The 27138-nt window shown below is 24.1% G+C and overlaps 1 protein-coding gene across 1 annotated transcript; it reads right to left on the reverse strand.

Annotated features, from left to right (window-relative positions):
- Nucleotides 1-13182: 13182 nt before the first annotated feature.
- LOC114193721 (WRKY transcription factor 18-like) lies at nucleotides 13183-14780 on the reverse strand. The gene is made up of 4 exons (XM_028083625.1): nucleotides 14617-14780; nucleotides 14135-14470; nucleotides 13918-14034; nucleotides 13183-13753 (listed from the first exon to the last, which is right to left on the reverse strand). Exons 1-4 carry the CDS (start codon nucleotides 14677-14679, stop codon nucleotides 13463-13465), a joined length of 807 nt encoding a protein of 268 aa, XP_027939426.1. The 5' UTR covers nucleotides 14680-14780; the 3' UTR covers nucleotides 13183-13462.
- Nucleotides 14781-27138: the final 12358 nt, after the last annotated feature.

The raw sequence follows: 27138 nt of genomic DNA on the forward strand, positions 1-27138 counted from the left end.
CTTACAAAAGTCTTTTGTTCACATTCTAAACAAAAATAAAAACACTTTCTAACATTAAAAAAATAAGGATTTTTTTACTAAACTTTTTTTAAAAACTAAAATTAGTCCATCTTCAAAATTTTAGTCCAATTTAACATTTTAAAAGTGTTTCATGATAACATTTGAGTTGTTTACATCGTTTAACAAATTTTCAATTCAATGTTAAGTAAGAAACTATCTTAAAACGCATTTAAAATATCAAATAAACTTAATAAAATTTTGGTTAAAAAAATTAAATACACACATCTTTAAAGTTGGAGGACTAAATTAGATTAAAAAATCGAAGATAAACTCATTTCAATTTTCACAAAAATTTAAAGATAAAAATATATTTAATCCAAAAAATAAAACAGCAACCCATAACTATATTATGATAAGATAATTTTAATTATACCAATTAAATTATTTAAATTTGAGAGATTTATATAAGCAGTTCTAGAAATGATGGGTTGTGAAAGAAAAGAAGAAAAGTGGTTGTTCTTGGAATTTGAAAGTCCTTGTAGAAGACAAATGATACTGCAGCAAGTGGAATACAATCCATGCACGTAACTCTCTGTTCCTTCTATTCAAGGCCTTTATTTGTTACTTCACCACTATCCACTGTATTTATACTTCTTCGACCATCTTGTTTCAATTTATTTCAATTTAAGACAAAACATCATATTTTTAATTGACTTCTCCACCTCCTAGAGGGAATGGAATTTTCTGGACCTTCTTTTCATAACGTGAAACTCACTACCTCTCCAGTTCACACATTTACAATTTTAAATTCTCATTTATTAGTAATTTAAAACTGAGACCGGTTACAAATTCCAACTATATATGACAAATTTTTTGGAAGTAAAAATTTCATTTTACAAATTTTTATATAAGTTTACTTGAGATTTTGATTTTTGAGGTAATTTTTGTTTGAAAAATGTAACATTATTGTACTAACTTCCAAACTAAGAATGGGTGAAGTGAAAATTGAATGGACATGTCTTTTTGTAAGTAGCGTACGTTGATTTGTTCCTTTCTTTTCATAATTATAACTCGGCCATAGTACTCCACCTTTGTCGACTCATTCTAAAGACTTTGACATCCAACACTTCCACATGTGATAGAAAAAAAAAAAAAAAGTTAAAATAGTTGTCACTTTGTGACATTAGTTATAGTACAATAACTATTACTTTAAGGTTCATACCAAACTTTTTATAAAAAAACTTCTTTGATGAAAAAGACTGTGTGCAATTCAAATTGATTTTAATACATTCTGACATATATTTTTATGGATTATTTATCAATTTATCTTGATTCTTATTTTTTCTAAAATTTTAGGATATTTTCTATAAATCTTATTAGTGATGAATTTTTGCCATGGAATTACCAACAAAATCCCAAATTATTAGAAATTCTAATTTAAATTCATATTAGAATCAAATAAGAAACAAGAATGATTATAAATTTAAGAGTTGAATATTGAATGAATAATTGTGATTGAAATTTTGAAGTATTTGCAAACATAATTAGTTTATCAAAATCCTAATTACAATAATCAAAAATTGATGAGGGACTAAATGATAATTATTAAAAAAATTCAAGGACTAAGATGTAAATACTAAATAAAATCAAGGGTCAATTTGCGAACGCAATTATGAAAAGTATTTTTGGAGTTAATAGAAAATACTAATTATTTTTTTTTTCTAGTAGGATTTTAAATCAATCATAAATAATAATTAATATAACTTTCTATATTATGTGATAAAATATTACAAACCTTTTCAAAAAAATTTAAAGGACAAAACTATGATTGATCTCAGAATTTCAAAATATTATCTCATAGAACATGGAGTTAGAACAACTCCTAAAAGAATATTTTCTCAACCTATACAAGATGAATAAGTAAAAAGAAATAATTTAATAACTCTTGTCCATATTCTTCTTTTTCTAAGAAATCATCTTTCTTGCTTTCATACAAATGAATCAAAGTGATTAATTTTTTAATAAACAATTGGTAGAAAAAGGTATTCAACAACAAACTGTATATAGAAGGAAAAGTTCAAGAAAAATTGGACCTAACCCACCAATTTATAATTACACCTCATCATACTAATAAGTACTATGAATGAATTAATTCATATTAAAGACGTTTAATTCGATTTTTGTACTCACAATTTTTTGGCAATAGTTTGACATGTATTCATAACAATACAAGATCAGCGGTAGAATTTGACCAATATATTTGAAAAGCAAGAAAATACACTCAAAAATTCATATATTTAATTAATGTCATTAATAAAAAACATACATTTTAAACATATAAGATGACAAACAATAAGCTTCATTTTTAGAAAGCAAACATTTTAAACCAATTAGATGTTTCTCTTAAAAAAAAATAGTTTTTAAGTTGCATTTAATATGAACCCCAATCTAAATAAATTTTTCTAATTTCATTTCTTTATTAATCAATGGGATCTTGACAAATAATTGTGATGACAAAAAAATAACACGCTCAAAATTTATAAATTTAATTATTATTATTAATACAATAAAAATTAATACAAAATTTAGTTCATTTATACAATAAAAATTAACATAATTTAGTATAATTGTAACTACTAGTATAATTGTAACTAATGCTAACTATAAAACAAATATTTTATTAAGTGAAAAAACAATAATCAATAAAGTCACAATTAAAAATTGGTTATGAAAAAAATACATAATACATTACTTTTCTTTTATATTCATAAAAAATAAATAAACAAATGGCTCGTGAGATAAAAAATAATGCTAACTATTAAACAAATATTTCATTATTAAGCGAGAAGAAAGAATTACATTTTTTTCTTCAAGAATGGTAGAGAATAAATGAGAAATGAGAACATAAATAATGAATTTGTGTTCATATTTTCTTCGGTACAATTTGTGGAAATTAAAAAAAACAACGAAAAATAAAATAAAAATATCTTAATAAATATTTTTATTCAGTTATATTTAATTTTATGTTTTATTATTTATTAATATTAAATATTGTGTTTTATAAAATAAATAAAAAAGATAACCAATTTAATTTCCATCGATTTTGAATATATACTACATATAAGTTAATAAAATTTTGAAAATTTTGAAAATTTCTAATATATACATTTAATATAAAAAAATTAAAAAATAGGAGGGCACCCACCTCTCTTATGCTATTCCCATATTTTAGGAAAATATTTTCTTGGATCACAAATGATTAATATGAAAATTTTCACCTATAAATATTTGAATATTAAGAAAGATATGTTCTAATTAATTGAGTAGTATCATGCTTCATGTTTTAAAATATGCGAAGTTAAATATGTATTATTTTGATCTTTACGTGTAACTTCATTTTTTTACAATTAAAAATCTAAGTTATGAAAAAATACATAGTAGATAATTTACATTTTATGTTCATAAAGACAAAAAGTCCATGAAATAAAAAATGTTAACTATAAACTAATATTTCAGTATCAAGTAAAATAAAAAGAGTACTACTTTTACTTTCACAAATAGAACAAAACATATGTAAAATAAAAACAAAAATAATAATTTTTTTTTCATAAACAAAAAAAAACATGTCAAAATAGAAAATTAGTACAATTGATGAATAGTTCAAAAAAATATGAAAAAAAATGCTAATAATTCTTTTATCTTTATTATATTTAATTATATTTTTTTTATTAATATTAAATTATATACTTTATAAAAAAACCTAATTTAATCGCTATAAATTCCCAACATATACTGCATAAAATTTTAAAATTTTTAAAAATTTGAAGTACCATAAGACCAATTTTAAAAATTTGTTTTAAAATAAAAAGATAATCAATTTAATTTCCATCAATTTTCAATGTATACTACATATAATTTTAAAAAATTTAGAAAAATTTGAAAATTCCTAATATATACATATAATATAAAAAATTAAAAAATAGGGGGCACCCACCCCTCTTATGCTTTGGCTCTACTGAGGATATTCCCATATTTTAGGAGAATATTTTCTTGGATCACAAATAATTAATATGAAATTTCTCACCTATATTATTTGAATAATAAGAAAGATTTGCTCTAATCAATTGAGTAGTATCATACTTCATATTTCAAGATATGCAAAAAAGTTAAATATGCATTGTTTTGATCTTTACATATATCTTCATTTTTTCACTCGTAAAAAACGAAAATATTTTTTTTTATCAATATATTTTTTTTAAAGAAAAAACATAGTTTAAAACTAAGATATAATTTATCAAAATTGAATAAAAAATTAAGACATAATTTATAAAATAAAAAGTTATGATAATTAGGCACAATTAAAAATCTATGTTATAAAAAAACACATAATAGATAATTTATATTTTATGTTCACAAATACAAAAAGCTCTTGAAATAAAAATAAATATTAATTATAAACTAATATTTCAATATCAAGTGAGATAAAAGAGTGCTACTTTTACTTTTACAAATAGAACAAAACATATGTAGAATGAAAACAAAAATAATAATTTTTTTATATAAACAAAAAGAAAGCATGTCAAAATAGAAAATTAGTACAATTGATGAGTAGCTAAAAAATATGAAAAAAATGCTAATAATTCTTTTATTTTTATTATATTTAATTATATATTTTTTTATTAAAATTAAATTATATACTTTATAAAAAAAAACCTAATTTAATCGCTATAAATTCTCAACATATACTGCATAGAATTTTAAAACTTTTAAAAATTTGAAGGACCATAAGACCTCGGCTTCCACAACGATCCGTCCACAACAATGACAATCAACTGGTTCAAGTTATTTTAAAGTAAACCAAGTGTACCAATATCTATTTTATATACTTCATAATTATGAAATTTATATCTTATTTTCATCTTTATTAATTAATGTGTACACTTATATTGGCACACTATCTACGAAAATGTTTATCAATTTTTTCTACGAAAATAGTACAAACATAATATTATAAAAAAATTCAATATAAAAACCCACACATCTTCTCTTCAATGTCAACTAACAATAAAAAATTATAATTACTTAGTTCATTTACATTAAAATATCAAATAAAGTAAGAAAAATTTAATATAAATTATATAAAAATAAAAACAATCAAATATTTACCTACGTCGCCCTCCTCTATATACTCTATTATTAATTTACTTATAATTTAGCAATCCAAATGTCAATCATTAATATTAAAAACAATTTAAACATTACTCACACAATTTTTCTTTCATCTCCAATTACAATGTCAACAAGAAAAACATAATTTGGACTCTTATAACGAAGTAAAGGCTCCACACTCTATGTTCAGATTGGTTGTGATGTGAATGAATATCATCACTTCTTTATTACTGTCAAAATTATAATAAGTGTGAAATCTGACGTGGGAGTGAGTAGACATAGTTATTATTCTTTTGGGGTTGGTTATGTTATGTGAATAATACTTCAACTTATGCCTAATTTTTTAATTCATGAATATAATAAATACAACTCTTTTTTTACACATACATTTATAAAGTCATATATAAATGTATTCGATTTTTTATTCTACATTGATCAACTAATCGATTTTCGAAACACTTGTGTTTTAATAACTTCAACCTAACAAACAACCGGTCTATTGAAATTTCAACTTCATCATTAAGAGGTTTATTTATAGAGAAAAGGTAGTGAACAATTTCACACATGAACAACTAAAACAACATGTAAATGTAGTATGATAGATTGTTTTTTTTTTTATAAATGGGAACGAAGATAGTCAAATTCAACATGAATTCTTCTACTAAAAATATTTATATTTTCTATCAATTTGTTTTAAATTCTTTTTTAAAAGATACTTATAAATTTTGTTATAAAATTTTTTTTAAAAAACTTACTGTCAATTTTTTTATAAAATATTTTGTATGAAACACTTTTGACAATAAATTTTATAGAAAATATTTGTTAATTTTAAAATTTTGTAAAAAATAATTATTCTCAAAAAAATTATTTGTTTTCTTAAAAAAATAACAAAAAAAAATCCTTTTCAATAATTTTTTTTTAACAAATTCACAAAAAGATCATATAAAAATTTTGAGTAGTGATCTTTTCGTCCTGTGGATAAAGAACTTGTCCAACCAAACACAAACTCACAAAATAGTATTCACTTTAATGATGTTACTTTGTTAAGGAATGAATGCATAGTTGTGGTTAAGCCACGATTCCCAAAAATGTTGGCCACATGTTTTGCTTCCAAATCACGTTGCTATAGTATGTCACAGCATCGAGGTTGTACGGAAAAAAAGCATCACATAGGTTTCTCTTTATCTTTTTGACAAGGTGACTCAAATTTTTTGACAGGAAAAATGATGGATACAAAATTGTCATCCATTACTTTTCGAAGGTTAGAAATTGTAAGCAACCTTTTCATATATGTGTGCGCGTGAGATATCAGTTATCTCTTCTTTCGGTGTAACATGGACAACTTCATTATGTGTCTTGCTTTTTAAAGAAGAGATCAAACCCGTGAAACACATATGTAGACGCCGAAAGATATTTATGAAAAACAAATAGAAAATGGAAAATTAATTTGGATATTGTGAAAGATATTTTAGAATATATGAGTGTTTTTTTAGTCTTTAATCATTAATAGCAGAGAAAATGCTAAAATTAGGTTTATTCTAAATCTTCTCTCGACTTTGAAGGTTGAAGTTATTTATTTATACAACATAATATAAGTTAGATATTATTAGATATATTTGTATTTGTATTAATCCTTCATTGTTTTAAGTTTGTTTTTATTACAAAAATACTTTTATAAGATTGAGTTAAACTTAAAATTCATTTTTTAAAAATATTTTTGTATTTTATTACAAAAATACAAAAATACTTTTATTCTATCAAGTATTTGTTAGACATCGTTATTGACTTGATATTGGATTATTCATAAGTTTCATGTTCGATATGTATATGTCTCAGCATAAATGATGTGTTAAATATTCTACATCGACTAGAGATAAGATAAATTTACATTATATAAATAGTGTAAATCAAACTTTACAAATTGGTTTTATTAGGTTAAATTAAATTTAAAGTCCATTTCTTAATATATAATATAAACTTTGAGAAAATAATAACTTAAGAATTACAATAAACTGATTAGATTTTTTTTTATGAATATAAGTATATGTATTTAATTTTTCTTCTTCTTTTCTTTGATAATTTGATTAGGGATCAATGTAAGGATTGGTACATTGTGTTCATTAAAATCTTATTTTGATAGTGCACAGTAGAAAGTTTTTTAATAGGTTCATTACCTAAGACAATTATTTTAGTATCTATTTTATAATATTCAATAGAAATATCGAAACAAAGACTTAAAAATGTAATCTTGATGCATAAATATGCATGTGGAAATGATTGTATATAAGCATGTGTATAGTTGTGAGATGTTTAAAATATGAACTTGAAGGTATAGAGTTTAGAAATTAGTATTAAAAGTTAATATGTTGTATTTGTTGGTGAAATTTTACTTTTGCCTGATATTGCCCAAGTAATACCTAAGCTTGAGTCATCATTGTATGGTTCTTCAATGTCGCTTAGCATGAACATGGATGGTCAAAATACAAAGTATATTGTTAGGTAAGAAAACTAATTTGAATTAGATTCTAATTTATGAATTATTATATATTGATGTTACACTTTGAGGTGTTTGAATCGAAACATGTGTGATTTTGTTGTTGTTGACCAGGAACATAGTAGTTGGTTTGGAATTTTAAAACTTAATTGTGGTCTCTTTGGATTTAAATGGGTGGATACTAAATTGTACTTGATTTCGACACTACAACAATTTATAATTTAGACCACACTAAAATAGACAACGGCTAAATAAATGTAGTCTAAACATATAATAAACAACATTTTTATAAATGATATATAAATATCATGAAAGTTCATGATTATATAATTGTTGTTTTAAACTATGTGGGCAAAACTAGTAAAAATGTGGTCTAAAAACATAGGTAAGGTATAAAATCAACATGTAAAATTGTTGTTTATTGTGAGAATTTGTAGCAACGGTTTTAAAAATCTTGTCATACTAAAAACCGTTGTCTATTACTTATAGCTACACTCACCTACACCACGCCTAAAAAATTGTGGTCTAATCTTTAGACCACGGTTTTTATAATTTATATCATAATTTTATGTTGTTGTCTAAAGTGATTTTTGTTGTAGTGCGAATATGATTTTAGTTGGGGTAGTTGAATATATATAATTTTAGTATAGGTTGCAAACTAGGTAATAAAATGTAGGTTAAATTACCCTTTTGATCCCTCTATTTGTCATGAAATTTCATTTTGGTCCTCACGTTTTTCGTTGTCTCAATTTGGTCCTCATTTTCTTAAAAATGACTCAATTTGGTCCTCACCGTTAACTTTAATCAGACGGTGTTAAAGTCAACGCCACGTGTCAATTTCTGGTTTTTTTTATTTTTTTAGTATTTTTTGATTTTTTTTTTGATTTTTTTTGATTTTTTTTTTCTTTTTGACACGTGTCACTTCACAGTTTTGCCACGTGTCAAAGTGACTCAATTTGGTCCCTATATTTGTTTTTAATTTCAATTTAGTCTCAATTTTTGTAAAAATGAAGCAATATTGTCCTTCCTCAAATTGACACTAAATTTACTTTTTTATAAATTTTATGGTGATATTCTTACTAAAATTAACGTTTTTATTAAATATTTCTATAAATATTTTAAATTAACTTTAAATTCTACACAAAATATTAGACTTTGATTTTGTTTTGAACTTGAAATTTAGTTCCTAAATTTATGTGTGACAAGTTATTTGATTTTTAATCTTTACCAAATTTGTATAATATGATACACTTGATGCCTTTATATATGATGACAAAATTGTTAATTTTTGAAATTAAGTTTGGGGTTTCACTTTGTTTAATAATAAAACTAAAAAAAATTATTTAAAAATATTTCTATAAATATTTAATAAAAATGTCAATTTTATTAAGAATATCATCATCAGTTGTATACAAAGATTAAATTGAGTCTCAATCTAAGGAGAGACAATATTGCTTCATTTTTATAAAAATTGGGACTAAATTGAAACTAAAAACAAATATAGGGACCAAATTGAGTTACTTTGACACGTGGCACAACGGTGAAATGACACGTGTCAAAAATAAAAATAAAATTCAAAAAATTCAAAAAAAAATTCAAAAAAAATTCAAAAAAAATTAAAAAAATTAAAAAAAAACTAGAAATTGACACGTGACATTGACTTTAACACCGTCTGGTCAAAGTGACATTGACTTTAACACCGTCTGGTCAAAGTTAACTGTGAGGACCAAATTGAGTCATTTTTAAAAAAATGAGGACCAAATTGAGACAACGAAAAACGTAAGAAGCAAAATGAAATTTCATGACAAATAGAAAGACCAAAAGGGTAATTTAACCTAAAATGTATTGAGATTACTCTGAAATGTTAGAGAAGTAGTTTGCAAACAATTTATGATTGAATTGAAATGTATATTTAAGCTTAAATTAATTTGAATGACATGTGTGTATAATATATAAATGTTTAATGACATAATATTTACCTGAGTTGGACTTGCATTTGAATAATTATCAATTTATATTGAGTGCATGAAATTATATTGTATGAAATCATTTGAGGTTACCTGGTGAAAATATATTGACTAATTTGTAAAGTATAAGTATTAATTAAGCACAAGAAGCTATAATTAATAGAGATATATGTTTAACTTATTATTTAAACCATTGATATTAAAATATTAAGTGATAAAAGAAGAAGAAAAAGTTCTTGAACACCAAAAACACATTGGTGGATGTAGGAATGTTGGTGCAATAAATATCCTGACTTGTAAAGTTGAGATCCACTCATAAATTATTTTTGTTTTAAATTAATCAAATATTAGTTTATAATAGAATATTCTTAATTCAGATCACTAATAAAAAACAAAAATGCTTAATTTACATGATAGGCAATCAACTTTCTTAAATTCAATACATATATTTGTCATTTGAATTAAATGTTGCTCATTCTTAGATCAACACAACTACATGTATTTTTGTCAATAAAAAATGACAAAGTAGATTAAGTTGGAATGAAAAGTGTTCCAATTAAATTAGATAATAAATTATTCTAAAAGTAAAAGTAAAATAAGCAATAAATAATTTTAACATTTTATATGATATTTGTATATATATATATCCATCACGTCAATAATGATTTCCTAACACAATTTTTAAATTGAAAACATTATTCACAAACTAAATGCATAGTAAATAAATAAAAATGAGTTTAATTACATTTAAATTCTCTTTTTACTTTTACCGATTTTCTTAGTTCCAAATTTCATTTTATTCGATCTGATAGTTTATCAACAGAGAAATAATTATCTGATACTTAATTTATGTCTAGTGAAATAATTCACGTAAAAAAGCGTAATAACATTTTTATAAATAAGTAGAAGATATTTATGTCAAGCTCTTTATTAGCTCACATAAATAAGATAATTTATGTCAAATACTATTGGGTCTAACATAAATTGTCTAGTCAACCAATAAGGAGTTTGACATAAATTTACTTTTATATATCATATATAGGTTCTCATTATTTTTCATTGTGCGAAACATGTCAAAAATGCTTTTTCGAGTTAGTTTGTCTCTAATGATGAAATAATGCTAGTTTGAGATTCATTTCTGACCAAGTCTTCTTTTTCTTCTTCTTGTATGATGGGCTTCTATTGGACAACTTTTGTCCAATTTGTTTCGTCGTTGAGTTTTGTTTTTGCTAAACTTTTCCTTTTAATTTGTGATCGTGATTGTGATTATTTCTTAGAGAACTCGGTTGTGGTTTTGCGTGAGCGTCTTGTTGTTTGTATATCATGTTTGTCACATTAAGAATATGTTGTAGTGGTAAGAAAAACTTGTGTCTTTTGGATTTTTATGACATTTAAAATCAATAATGAATATTTGTTCTTACCTTAGTTTATTTCTATCACAAATAAAAAAAAATGATAAAATGAGTATTTCTGAACTTGTTTCAATTTTGTGTGTTGTCTATCAAATAACATTTTTTATAAATTTGAAGAAGAGTTACTGAGTGTTACTTATTTGAAATATATTATAATTTATGTATTATAAGTATGTAGATAAGCAAAAACAAACTTTTCATTTATTAGATTAGAAATTAATGGGTGGTCTGTTAGCGGTTCGATAGCAGGTGCAATTGTCTTAACCCGTTCGTAAGATGAGATTTGCATCTCATATATATATTATGAAATTGTCTTATCTCTACTTGATATGGGATTTTCAACACTATACATATATTGTTTACTTTTAATTTAAACATGAGATGGATATAATTTTTTTCACCAATCAGAGACAAAAAGAAAATACGAGTTGATTTATAAAAGTTAAATAAGAAAATGGTAGTTATGTTTTTAGGTTAAGATAGAAAAAATAAATGTTTTTATTTCTCATTTATCTTTCTTTATTTCTTTAAAACTCTTTCTTTATCTCTTTTTGGGAGAAGTTTTTTTTTCTTCTATAATTAGGATTTCAATGTGGTTCTTTACCAAGCCTTTGGAATCGTAATAGTGTATTGAATTAATGAAGTTTTGGAATAAAACTTTCTTAGCTAAATTTGGAGTAGTTTTACAATATTGAATGAACAAAAATGTGAAAATATGATTTCAAACTCTTTTATTTTTATTTTTAGATCGCTAACCTAAGAGATAGTGATTTTGTATTAGTGTTGATTTAATGATGTGATTTTGAATGAAATAGAAAGACATGTGTGTATTGATATGTGAAAACCTTCACATGACTTAATTGTAAGTGTTTTATGATTTTTATTTTTTACATCTCTCACTTAATTGACTTAAGTGCAAGTGATTTATGATTTTTATTTTTTAGATGTCTCACTTTGATTAGTTATTACTCAAGTGAGATAGATGTTGAATACTGATTTCCAAATATGGAGTTTTTTTGCAAGCAATGAGGTACATCATTCAAGCAATAACTCATCATTCAATTTATGGTTTTTTTATTGAATGATGTTTCTTGAACAATGAAGTGTCACTGAAGTAACAATTCATCTTTCAAGTGAAAAAAAAGACTAAATGCATTCTTTTTTTAGGATTATATCGTTTAAGTGAGAACAAATCGCTCGATTGAAGGTAGCTCGTTCCAGCAATATTTCCTATTTTTGTATTATATGTTTTGCTATTTAAAGGTGTTTTCATATGATATGATTTGTATATAATTGTATTGTTATATGGTATTTTGATTTCATTCTTGAAAAGTTAAAGGTTGTCTTCTAATGAATAATTGGAAATTCAAATATAAATTTTATTAGTGGTGTGAAGTATGGGTGGCAATGCGGCCCGCCCCGCCCCACATTTGGCACGTACAATGCGGGTTGGCACGCCCTACCCCACATTTTAATTGTGGGTTGAAATGTTTGGCCCGCCCCGCATAACTACGGGCTCGCGGGCCAGGCCGCTTTTTTTTATTTTTTATTTTTAAATTCTGATGATAAAACTTTCAATATTCAAAAAATTGGAAAATTTTAAGAAGTTCACAAAATTAAGCAAAGACTTTGGGAGAGTTTGATGATAAATTGATAATTTAACATTTTTATCATGTTCGTACTATGACATACACGATCTATTCTTTAAATTTTAGCACAGTAAACAATACATAATACTTGTCTTTATCAGTCATATAAGAATTTGAAACATTAATGCAAGAGTCCATAAAAAATAATTGATATACACAAGTACAAATTTTTAATTTTTAATTTATTATTATTATTATTTTTATTTATACTGGCTTTGTGGGCCAGCCCGCGCGAACCACGGGTTAATATGAGCCTACGGGTTCACTATCCTGGTCCGCCCCATGCTATTTTTGCAGGTCTGCGAGCCGATGCGAGTCGGTCCGACAGGTCATATCAAATCCATATTGCCACCCCTAGTGTGAAGGTTAGTTATACAAGATTTCACTAATAACCCAAACCATATAAATGAATGTATCTAGTGGTAAGAAGTTGACAAAGGATTCACAATACTTTAAGATTTAAGTGAAACTAATTTCGCTGGTCAGAAAAAGAAAAAAAGTTCACAAATTTATTGGAAAGGAAATGCAAATACCAATGGAATTTCAACCTTTTTTTTCCACTTCACTTTTTTATATACAATCCTACGGTGTATATATATATATTTGACTCTGCAGCCTCTGAGAAAGAAGCAAACAATCTAACATACTCCCTGCTAAGAGCATACATGCTGTGGTTGAACTTATTCTAAGAAAATAACCTTTTTCAATCTTGTTCCAATTAAAAAAAGATTATTTTTAAAATTAATAATGTGTGTGTGTGTGTGAACGAATTCACCATTTGGCCTCTAGAATTTTTCCTGAAATGGCAGTGGCAAGTGCTGTAGTGAAATTGGGATCCCTTGTCAAAGAAGTAGCCATTTGTTGAACCAAAAATTGTTGGATAGATGACTTTTGGGCACTTTCAAACAATCCTGATTTGACCAAATCAAGCCTTACAGTTGGACTTGACCCTTTTCCTCCTTCACTTTGCTTTGAACCAATTTCACCTCTTTCATTACAATGGTTATGCTCTCCTTCATATGTTGTAACAAGTATTGTAGGGTCTTCTAAACTCCTTTGCACCTGCACAATATTTGTTCATCACAAAGTTACAAAAAGTTTCACCAATAACTAAGATAAACTTACATAAGATATTAATATCAATCTCGTCTAAAACCTAATACAATGAGTTTATCGGTTTTTTTAACAGTGATTTTGAATTACTACTAAAGTGTGAAAAAAGTTACCTTCTTTTTAACGGGGCAGGTTGGGGCAAAGGAGCACCTGAAGTAAGCTCTAGGAGAAGGGTTATCCCTAGTGACCTTTTGACCATATTTCCTCCATTGATATCCATCCATCACATACTTCAATTACACCCAAAAAACAAAATCAAGATTGTTAGTATTATTATTCAGAGATAACTAATCAAAATTGAAGATGCTAATCACAAGTTTAGTAACTTACTAAGCTGTTATTAGAAGCTTCTGTCTTTACAAGAACCTTCTGAACCTTTGGGGAGGAGCTGAAATCCTTGTACCTTTTGAAGGAATCCTCTGTTATGGAGCTGCACTCACCATTGTTGTTGTTGTTGTTGTTAACAACACCAAATTTGTTGGTACAACACTCACTCTCTGCTTTTCTCTTGCGTGATTCAAGTTGCTCTTGCTCTAAATTTGTGTTCATCAATTGGGTCAATTGCTTCTGCAAAACCATGTAGCTGTCACACAAGTGGGTCAACATCTCAGTCAACCTCTTGTTCTCACGTCTCAGCCTCTGCAACTCTTCCTCCAAAACCATGTCCTGCTCACAGAATGTTCGGTGTCAGAAATTCAAGAAGTAAAATGATTCTTTTTGTACCCTTTTCTGGATACAAACCTTCATACACAACAACAATTTTGATTCTTACAGAAAACTGATGCTTTTTGTGTATGAGAATATGTACTGACCGTGTGAAGAGAAGAAGGATGAACGTTGAGATTGAGTGAAGTATCCAAGCATGTTGGTTCCATTGAAGATTGTTGGAAGAGAAAATGAAATTAATGTTTGGGAGAAAGTGAGGGGAGAGATATATAAGAGTGAGGAGAAGAGAGGAAAGTTGCAGGAAATGAGAAGAAAAAGCAACATGATGAACTCACGTCACCCAAATGTCGTCACTGCTTTGCTTTGGTGTATATTTAAGCATACACGTTTTGTTTTTGAAACATTATTATTATATATTAATAAAAGGTTAAGTCTGTTTTAGTTATTAAAATTTTACATGAAATAAAATTTAGGTTCGTATAAAATTTGATTCAAATTTTACAAATAAATAAATATAATTTTTTTATTTAATTAGTTCAACTTTTTTAAATGTTAAATCCATTTTTTAACTTATTCTAAAGTGAAATTATGTTAAATTATATAAACAATTAATATGTTAAAAAAAACTTAACACAATAAAAAATAATTGAATTATAGAAAGGGTTAAATATATTTTTGATCTCTTAACTTTTAATGAATTTTGGAATTAGTCTATTTTAAAATTTTTGACCAATTTAGTCCTTCATCTTTCAAGATATGTGTAATTAGTCCTTTTAATCAAATTTTGTTAGGTTTATTTAATGTTTCGTATGCATTCGAGATTGTATTTGAGTTGTTTATACTGTTTAACATATTTTTGTTTTAATGTTAAGTTAAATATTATTATGAAATGTGCTTGAAATATTAAATAAACTTAACAAGATTTGATTAAAATGACTAAATTCACACGTATTTCGAAACATAATAAATTGGTCCAAAGTTTTGAAATAGACTAATTTCAACATTTACCAAATGTTAAGCAAAAAAACATATTTAATCCTTCAAAACAATTTATTTATTTAAAAAATTTGAGAATTAAAATATATAAAAAAATTTCACAAAAATAAATTTTAATTTTGCATCAGAATTTAAAAACTAAAAAAATATTTATCCCCTTAATAAACCGTCGTTTTATTTGTCGGTTGTTTTATATACAGGTGACACGACAAAGTTAGAACAAAACTTCTTCCATATTTTATTTCAGCTTCTACCTTCCATATGTCATCTGTGAATTACCACTTTTTTTCCCAATTAATAAAACTGTTTAAGTTCCTTTTCAAGTATTAAAATGTATATTAATTTAGCATCTAGATTAATATTTTCATTGACATTAAAGAATTCATTTGAAGACTGTTTCATTAATTGAAACACTATGTAACATGATTTTGAGGATCGAATAAATAATATGTTTATTATAATAAATGTTATAAAATTATAATTATATAACACTTATTATAATAAAAATGTATAATTTTAGTATATATATTTTAATTTTATTAACTTTATTAATTCTATTTAAATTTTATTAATAATTGAGATAATAATTTTTTTATTAAAATTGTAATCTTTTACTATATTAAAAATAAAATATTACTTGTTATAATTAACAATTATTTAATTTTTAAATACAAAAAAAAATGTATGAAATTTTTATTTAAAATATATTCAAAAAATATTTCGGAGATGAATTTTTTTTAAATCATTTGTACTATTGAAAAAATATATAATTTAAATATTTAACGCAATCACCTACTTAAATATAAAACAACCAAGTTAGAAATAATATGTATAACCTCCTTATCTTTTATAATAATAACAATAATAATAATAATAATAATAATAATAATAATAATAATTACATCATTAATATTTTTTCATAACTACTTTATATATATATATATATATATATATATATATATATATATATATATATAAATTCACAATTCTATCTTATTTAAATTTTGTAATTATTTTTCTCTTTTAGATTTAATTAACTATATGTAACAATTCAATTAAGTACATCATCCTATTAATTATAGTATCACAAAGTATTAAGCATAGTTAAACTTATAAGTAGATATTATACTATTCCACAATAAATTATATTTTAAAACTTTTATACATATGTAAAATTCCATAAAGAGGATGATTTCTACAATATAAAATTCTTATACCTAAGGTATAATTCTTTACTATTCAACCTTCAATAGTCTCATCGTTGTTCATCTTTCTCACATGTATTATCATTTGTTCACGTACAATATACGATTATCGCAAATAGATATCACACACCACAAAAACAAAGGGTAAACTTATTTATGAATTTCTTTCATGCATTTCATACTACGTCTTTCGTGTTTGAATTAGATAATTATCATTCATCAAAATATTGATATGATTTAGACTCAATTCCAAAATAACATGTATTAAGTCGAATATGAATGAAGTCATGCACTGTCATGTAGTCTTATAGTACAATGTCACGATCGACCTAGATTTACACGGCCTATTACAATGTCAATCAGAAAACTAATATATTCCTACCAAATAATCATTCATTCAACATAATCCAACAAAACCTCCAACTTGTTCTTGTTTCACATAACCATTGTAATTTCAAACCATACTCATTTATCTATTCGATTGAAAATCTTTATATATTCAAAGAAATGTATCTTTCAGATTTCATGGAGGATTATAAATACATGTTATATATAATATGTGATGATTTATTGCTTAATACGTAACTTGTAATAGTTTAGTTAGTAATGTAAATCAACTGATCCCACTAATATTGATAACTAAAATAACCAGAAAAGATAAAACCATTTTACAGAACAAAAATAAACTTACTTTGTTTTAAAATCTGATATGTTCAAAATACTCCTTAGCTCCTCAATTTCAACGTGACATTATCACATTTTAAAATAGATGAGAAATAAAGAAGAAATTAAGTAAGTCTATCCACAGTAAATAAATTATCAAGGATAAAATTGTAAAAGTAATTAAATAATTATTCTAATAATTATTCGTTATTTTTAAAAATATAATGTATTTCAATAGTAATTATTGTAATTTATTTTTTATACTTTATTGTTATAAGAAAAAAAAAAGTAGACAAACATACGCCTAATAATGGTCTTCTATCACACTTCTATCCTCTCTTTTTTCATTATTTCTATTATCACATCATTTGTTATATCACTCTTTTTTCTTCTTCTATATCTCGCTCCTTTTCATTTTCTACACTTTTTTTTTTTAATTTCTATTAACGGTTATTATGATTTTGTATTACCACTAGGGATGGCAACGGGGCGGGGCGGGGACGGGTTTCACTATCCCATACCCATCCCCGCATAAAAAATTCATCCCCATCCCCATACCCAAACCCAACGGTATCAAACTTTTTTCCCATCCCCATCCCCACCGGGTAACGGGTATAATCTCGTACCCATACCCGTACCCATGTTCTAACTACTTCAATATTAATTTTTATAAAAGAAAAAAAATTACGGTAAAGAAAACATAATATTATGAAATATTCAATATTAGGAGGATTTTCTTCGATGCCAAATACATTAAAATAAATTATAATTGTTTATATTTTATATTAGAATACCAAATAAAATTTCATGTGAACCAAAACATTTATTAAATTTGCAAACTACAACATTAATGAACTTAGTTGATAAAATTAAAAAATATTTCAAAAAAGTATAAAAGGAAAACAAATATTCAAATTAAAATATATTTTAAATGTTTGTTTACTTCAATTTTTTAAATTCTAATGAATCTCTTTTTTATACACTAATAAAAGTTATAATATATCACTTGATCAAAATGACACAAAGAACAAATATTCAAATTAAAATATATTTTAAATATTTGTTTACTTCAATTTTTTAAATTATAATGAATCTCTTTTTTATACACTAATAAAAAGTTATAATACATCACTTGATCAAAATAACACAAAAAACAAATAATAAACATAATAATAAAATTTTGACATAGATTTTGTATCTTTTGAACTTCAATATATGTTGCATAGTGACAAAAAAATATTCATAGAAATTACATTAAATTTTTATATTGTAGTAAATAAAAGTTATTTATACAATTAAAGTAAAAAAAATTACAGTATGATTAATAGTGAGTTATAAAATAACAAATAATTAGATAGAATATATCGAAATATTTTATTCTACATGATGAAAATAAACAATAAATAAAAATATTAAAAAACTAACAAATGTGTGTTTTAGAAATAATTTGAGAGACTATCGAAAGAAATCGCACAAAGGAAATCAAATGTATAATTAAGGTATGATAAAATGAAAAAAACCTTAGAGAACTAATTATTAAATTATGTTTGAAGTGGTTAAAAATAAATAGAAATATCATTAGTGACCAAAAAATTTATCATTAAATTACAAATAAATTAGTAATTAAATTGGTCACTAAATCAAGTACCGATTCGATCATTGAATCAGTCACTAATTTAGACAATAAATCAACTACTACCACCAATGACGAAAAATAGTGACTGATATGGGTTACTGACTAAATCAGTCACCATTTCATTTTTTCTTGTAGTGAATTATCATATACTATTCCTAAATATCATTATATATATATATATATATATATATATATATATATATATAATTTTAACCACTTCAAACAGAATTTAAAGTGAAACAATTACATTATGATATATTATTCTACATGATGAAAATAAAAACAATAAATAAAAATATTAAAAAACTAACAAATGTGTGTTTTAGAAATAATTTGAAAGACTATCGAAAAAAATCACACAAAGGAAATCAAATGTATAACTAAGGTATGATAAGACGAAAAATATCTCAGAGAACTAAGAAAACTTTTCAAATATCAACATATATACTTAATGGTTGAAAAATAACGAAAATTACTTTAATGAAACAAAAGAGTTCTTCAAATTAAACAAAAATTAATAATAATAATAATAAGTGAAAATTTTTTTTTATATTACCTTAAATTGAGAGTATAAACATTCTCATGTGAAAGGAAAATTTATAATAAATAAAAATATTAAAAAATAATATAAATATTCAAATGTAAGGCATAATTTTTTTATTAACATACATTATTTTAACATAATTACATAAAGGTTATGATAAGATAAAAAATATATTGGAGATGAGAATGAGTTTAATGACAAATGAAATAATTAAAAGAAATAAAAAATAATATATATATATATATATATATATATATATATATATGGGTTACTTGATTAATTGTGAATATTTTAATAATTTAAACGAGAATGAAGATATGGCGGGGACGGGTATTATGGCGGGTATATGTACATCCCCATACTCATCCTCATACCCAACTGAAAAAGTCGGGGATTCCCCATACCCATACCCATACCCAGTCAATGCGGGGATTCCCCGTCAAAACGGGGACGGGTTCGGACAATACCCACGGGGACGGGTTTATTTGCCATCTCTAATTACCACCAACTAATAAAAAATAATCGTTAGCATAATTTAAAAAAAAAGATAAAAATCAACAACTTCATCAAATATATTTAACTTTAAATTGATTTGATGATAGTGTTACAACATTTACATTTTAATAACACTATCATCTGTTTCTCATAAATAAAAACAAAATATGATATTATTTTTTCAAATTTAGTTAACATCAACTTATCCAATTGGTATTAAAATAAATTTGAAATTTATAAATTAATATTTTGATATATCATTTCAAATTAACGAGTGATTCTAAAACAATTTCATAAGCTGAAATATGTAATGATTTTATTAAAAAAAAAAAAACACATCAAACTATATTAGTGTGGAAAGACGTTGATGTTTGATCTTCTAAGAGTGCTTGAAAATTTAATTTCACCAAGTGGTTAAGCTTATCTCTTTAAACATTAATTGTTGACGTTGAATTTAGAAATATTAATTTTCAATCAGTAATAAATAAAAAGAGTACCTCTTTGACTTTGTAACATTTTAAGCTTTTCATTTCTCATTGATAATGAAGTCTTTCTAAAATATTCAGTATTGTATTTCTTTTCATTTTTTTATGAATAATTTTTTTTATAATTTTATTGTAAAAATAAATATTTTTTGTGATTTTTTAAAATAATTTTTATTTATTTTGTAGGTACTTTTATAACTAAAAAATAATTAAATTTTAAAAAACAGTCAATTAAAAAATATTATTTAAAGGATAAAATTAATAAAATAATTATTTTAATTAAAAAATTATACAAAGGATAAAATTAAAAAAAATGTGGAAAAAAAAGGAGAAAGGAGGTATAGAGTCAGTGATATTTTTTTTCTACCACTATTGTATTTATCTTATTTATTTTTACTCCTCCCTCGTATACTTTAAAAAGTTATATAATTTCTATTTAAAAAAGTGCATCACGTTTCATGCATAAACACAAAATTGAAACAACCATAGCTTGTCCTTTCTGATAAAAATAATTATAAAAAATATTACATGTGTTGAATCTTCAATCTTCTGTTTTCATGTAATTATTGATGAAAAAACACGTTTTTGCCTCTTGATTTTCTGAACATTTTAATTATATTTGTTTGGAAGATAAATTAAGATAACTTTATTTTTGTGAATTTCATTTGTTTGGTTTTAACTTTTCCCGCAAAAGAAATACTGTTATGTAAAATACAAGTAATGTTATAATTTAAGTTTTCAGGATAAATATTTTGTCTTTCCGTGTGATCTTATTAGTAGTATTTGATGATTTTTTTTGCTAGTTGAAGCATTTATAAAAAAAAAAACGTTTTTAAAACACTGGTAAGTAGTTTCAACATATTCTTGATGGAAAATTTCTCCTTAACTAATTCATTTGAGAAGAATAAAAAAAAGGACATAAATTTAGATAAGTTCGATTATACTTAAAAATCAAGTTTTTATGGATCCAACTTTATCTATCGTAGAAAGAGAGAAAACATTTTTTGTAAGCTGAAAAATTTAGAATGAACAAAGAGTTTGTTCGGATAAATATTTTAAAAAAATTGTTTATTTTTTTTAGAGGATTTTAAATATTTTACAATAAAAGATGTTATTTGGATAAGGTGTTTTAAAAGAAATTGGAATTTTTAGAATTCTATTAAATTAATAAAATTATTTAAAATTAGATAAATTCACATTTAGTTTAAAAGATGAATTTGAAAAAATTTATATGCTATCATTTTCTTTTATATATTCGTATTTTTCTCATAGTTCAACTTTTTTTGTGCATTATTGATTTGATTAAAATCGAGATATTATCAAAATAATCATTTTTAAGTTAATATAATTATAAGAATTTTGTTTATTATCAATATTTTTCACAATAAATTTTAATTTATTAACGGATTTTGAATGTAAATTTTACTGATGGATATTTCTATTGAAACAAACTAAATCAATAAAATTTGTCGGATTGTCAATACTTTATCATTATATTTATTAACAATAGATGGAAAATGAAACCTAAAAAGATAAAAATAATCTGAACCGGTGGTGGTGGTGCGATTGTCAAGGGAAAAAAAAAAGAGGTAAAAAAAATAAAAGAATAAAGAGGAAGAAAGAGATCCTATCGTGCATTTAATAAAAAATTTTACCGATAAATTTATGTCTGTCGATAATTCTTGATAAATATAATTTACCGATAAATTTTGGTTGTTACCAACAAATAATGACTTTTTATTATTACTGACAAATAATAGTGATAATATATAATATTTTTGTAGTGTATTAAATGGAATTTTCTTACTGGTATTAATTAATAATTATTTTATGATTTAAATTGTTAAATTATTTTTTTATCACAATTATATATTACTCGATATTAATTAGAGTTTTATCGGACGGTATGTCAGGAAAATTACTTTATTTTACATATGTGAATTATATTTCTTTTAATTGACGTCTGGCATGATTTTGTTTATCAATGTATAAGTTGATTTTTATCATTTTATGAGAGATACAAAATGTTATTCTTTATTAATAATTCATTACAAAAAAAAAAATCTAATGTTATCTCAAAAACTCTCAGACAACATTAAGTATGGTTTTTTTTTTTTTTTTTATCAATATCAGTTGAGGCAATTTTTAGCCAACGTCAATAAAAAGTCGGCTAAAATCACCCAACTATCAACATTCTAAAAAATAACATTAATTGATTTCAACCTAAACAATTATAGCAAATATCAACTTAAAACAATATTTGTTAACATTAATTGAGAAAAGTTTCATAAATATTAGTTAATTTTTTATTTTATAAACGTTGATAAAAAATAACATCAATTAAGATTGACTACCAAATATCATCAATGTTAGAATTTTTAAATTTTTACTTTTATTTAATATTTAAATAATTTTTACATTTAGTGTAATTAAAATACTTCATCCAAACAAGAAAATAAAATTCACTATATTTGAATTAACTTATTCACACAAAACATTTAAAAAATGAATCAATATTTAGGGATTTGTAACTATTTTGAAACATTGTAACAATGTACAACTTTTTTATGCAAGGATAGTGCAATATATTATTGAATATATTGTATTGTAGTATGGTGGGTGATGTTTGAATAAATTGTATATATGGATTTTATGTTTTTCACATTGCATCCAAAATAGCAACTCATTTTAAAAATATTACGGAAAAGGTTGAATTAATGTGTTACTTTCAACATGGTTATTGACACGACTATTGAAAAGTCACAAATTTTCAATATTGATTGTCTACTTTTAATACCAATTTTAAGGTTAAAAATACCAACTTGTTTCACCAAATTCAACTCACTTTGATATATATGAATGAATAAATAAATAAATCCCTATATCTTAATGTATGAGTAAATAATAAAATAGTTGGTACTTACTAAGCAAATCAATCTCTTATACTATTTCATGCAACACGTGTCTTTGAGTTAGCCCTTGCATAAAATAAACCTTTTTTAAAATAAACTTTTTTTAAAATATGAATCTCGTGCAACTGTCTGCATTCACTTTTCAGAAGCTTGAGGAGTCGCCAAATCCACGTGGTTATGGTTGTGGTCGGAATACAAATATTAAATGGTTTCAAACTAACTTGTGAACTCAACACATTTAACGAAATTATAATTAAGTACTACTTGATTTAGGTTTGAATAGGTAAATTTTAAACAAAATCAATGAAGTTTCATCATTAAGTTCCAATATTGATTTCATATTTTCAGCTTAATGTAAGCTTTGAATCAATCTAAAATAATCCCATCTCAACATTGTAGTAGAAAAAAAAAACAAAAACATATTTAAGTCAGTGCAAACATTATTTTAGAAGTTGAGTTAAATTTAAATTCACTTTTTAAAATGGTATTAAAATTGTTTCAAATTCATTGCAATAAAAAATGTTATTTATTGGACATATAGTATCATTCAGTAAGCTACTCTTATAAGTCAGTTTAGTGGAGTTAAGTTGAATTTAAATTCAGTTTTTAAAATCATATCAAATTATTATTATTATTATTATATATATTTTTATTTTATTTTATTTTATTTTATTTTATTTTATTTTATTTTAATTTATTTGTATATATACTTAGAAATTAATATTTAAAGCATATTTAATTATATAAATATTTTATAAGTTTTGAATTGATTAATTGGTATTTTTAATTGGATAAATTAAAATAATTATTATGTTAAATTACTCTATTATAACTAATAATTAAAATTTAATTTGTAAATTTTAATAATTCAAATTATAATAGTATTGCATATTTACGCTCTTAACCTGCTAAATTTGGCGGGCTAGACTAGTCGGACCAAAATGGACTGGCGAGTTGAAAATTGCAACTCAATCTGTCCTGTTTTGACAAGTTGATGGTTGGTACGTGCTAGTGCCCATTTTGACACTCCTAAAAATAACTCAAACAAAACTATTTATTTATATTTTTTTTATAATAAGTATAATTTGCTTATATTGTGCGGAGGGTAATTTTTATTATGAATTTAGTGTGAACCTCCATACTTTGTATTCATTTATTTTATTTTATTTTATTTTTAATAAACTTTATATGATGACAAAATATTGATAAGTTATGAGGTGTCAACATAATTGAAATGTTAAAGTTTATAGTGATATCTAACGTGACCTTATTTAGAATGGGAGAAGCCTTATATTGAAAAACTCTTCGCAAATCACAAATGTTGTATAATATAATTAAGAATTAACAAATAACCTAGGAAAAGATATTTCTTATTCAATTTATAAATAAATTTCTTAGAAATGTTTGAAAATGTATAAGTATGGTCATCTACTAATTTACTAAAAAAATAACTCTTATTATTTAGTATCATGTGTACCTCCTATTTATTATAGTTTCATCTTCGGTTAACTAAAGTATGGTGATTGCATTTTACCATTTCTAATAGTATTAATAACTAATCATTTGTCAAGAATCTTAGTTTGGTAGATAAATTTAATGAGTTTAATTTTATATGTTAGGTTCACACGTGGTCATGATACTATTAAATTGGTCAGACCCACAATTTTGCTATAACAAATCAAATTAGTCAAAAACATCATAAAATAATAAGTTTAAATGTTTCATATGAACGTTTGAATTTCTCTTCTATGTAATTTTTTTAATACAACATCTTCCAATTTAATCAACGCATTTAAATATATCCACTACATATATCAAATTACACGTGATTGTTTTAAATTTTTTAAATATCTTAAATTCAAAATTTTATATGTAAAATTGTTTTAAATATCTGGACTTAATCATAGTAGGCATTTTTTTTTCATAAGCAATATTTATAAGAAAAATAGTCAAACTTTCATACAAATAAACAATAAGTTAATATTATAGCATAATTAGTAACGTGAGTCTTGTATTTAGAAATTGATTGTTTTAGTTATTTTATTATATTTTTATTCAATTGAGTCTCATGCTAAATTGAGTTAATGTAATCTTATATGTTAATTTGATATTAACATAATTTTAAAGGTAGATGCTAGTCCAATAAAATATTAAATAATAATTTAATTTCTATATTTAAGCATATGAGATAACGTGGTTTTTATAAAGTTTTTACTCCATTGAGTTATTATCATTTTTTTTAAATAGAGTTATGCGTTTTTTATTGTGAAATCAGTATTAACATTGTTAAGATGTGACATATGTGGTTCCAAATATGTATTCTTTGTGATACAATCTCTCATATTTAATATATTTGTTTTTGTCTATTGTATTATCATTTTTTTAAAATAGAGTTATGCGGTTTTTATTGTGAAATCAGTATTAACATTGTTAAGACGTGACATATGTGGTTCCAAATATGTATTCTTTGTGATACAATCTCATCAGGATTGTCTCCTTCATATTCAAGATATTTGTTTTTGTCTATTATATCATCACAGATAGGTTATGAACTCAATTGTGACTTTTTAATTCATTTTTCGAATTGTTCTAACGATGCTGATAAAAAAATACCACATTATCTTTATATAAAAAGTATTAAAATTCAATTTAGTGAAAAAAAATATAGAAACCAAATTATTAATTAGTTTTTTTATTAAAAAAATTAATTTATTCAATCATATTTATTCTATTTAATAAAATTTGATACTCGATTTAATAAAAGAATAATTTAAAAACCAAAGATCGAATTATTAATTAAACCTTGATATTATTTAGTTTTGCTAATTAAAATATATTGTTTGAAATATTTTTCACCAGGACTTAATATTAGGATTTTGCACTAAGAAAGATAAATTTATTGGGTTTTTGTAGTTTTCCATAGATAATAAAAAACAAGGCATGGAGAATAAAATTTCAATTGTTTGAAGGGATTTTGAGATAAGATAACAAATGTAGCTAACTGTTTTTTATATTTTATTATAAAATATTGTTTTTATTTCTTGTAATTGAATCAATAAAGAGTGTATTAATAATATGTAAAAAAAAAATCAACTTAGATAGATAAACAAACGTCAAATCTAAAATCCGAGTTTATTTTAATTATGAATGAGAGACATTAGTTAAGACAATTATATTATTGAACTGACAACAACTATGGTTTTGGATTCCAATGCCAATATTAATCAAGATCAATACGTGTTCTTAATTAACAATTTAATATCATAATTTGAAAATGATATGGGTGACACCTCATTCAATCGTAGACATTTACACGTCACTCGATTACGTTAGGGTAGGTTCTTTAATTATTTCTATGTTTTTTTCCACACGATTCAATTTCCATACTTTGAAAAAGTTGAATTTTCTTTGTTCTTTCTTTTTCTTTCCAACGAATATCTCAGTCGTTTTCATATTTTCCTATCTCAAAGGAAATTGCTCTCTCTTTTGAGCATCTTGTTCTACACAAAACATTTTTTTTTCTTCGACGTTGATTTTTATCCTCCATTAATGGCGGGTCTAAATCAAAGAATAGTGTTGTGCATGAAATTCCATATCTTTGATGAAAATGGAAACTGGGTTGCACTTGCTTTCAGTCAAAAACTTTTTATTAATTAATTTCCCAACTTTTCAATTATTAAACTCTTAGTTACTTACACTCGTGCCACCACACTTATTTAGGTGTTGGAAAAA

The sequence above is a fragment of the Vigna unguiculata genome, chromosome 8, assembly GCF_004118075.2.
Source record: "Vigna unguiculata cultivar IT97K-499-35 chromosome 8, ASM411807v1, whole genome shotgun sequence".
NCBI lineage: Eukaryota > Viridiplantae > Streptophyta > Magnoliopsida > Fabales > Fabaceae > Vigna > Vigna unguiculata.

What these genes read in the sequence shown, in the direction of transcription:
- LOC114193721 (XM_028083625.1), bottom strand. Translation starts at nt 14,679, where the DNA reads ATGGAACCAACATGCTTGGATACTTCACTCAATCTCAACGTTCATCCT. An exon ending in ATCCTTCTTCTCTTCACACG is followed by an intron (nt 14,471 to 14,616) that starts GTCAGTACATAT and finishes TTCTGTGAGCAG; the next exon opens with GACATGGTTTTGGAGGAAGA. An exon ending in CCTGCCCCGTTAAAAAGAAG is followed by an intron (nt 13,754 to 13,917) that starts GTAACTTTTTTC and finishes AATATTGTGCAG; the next exon opens with GTGCAAAGGAGTTTAGAAGA.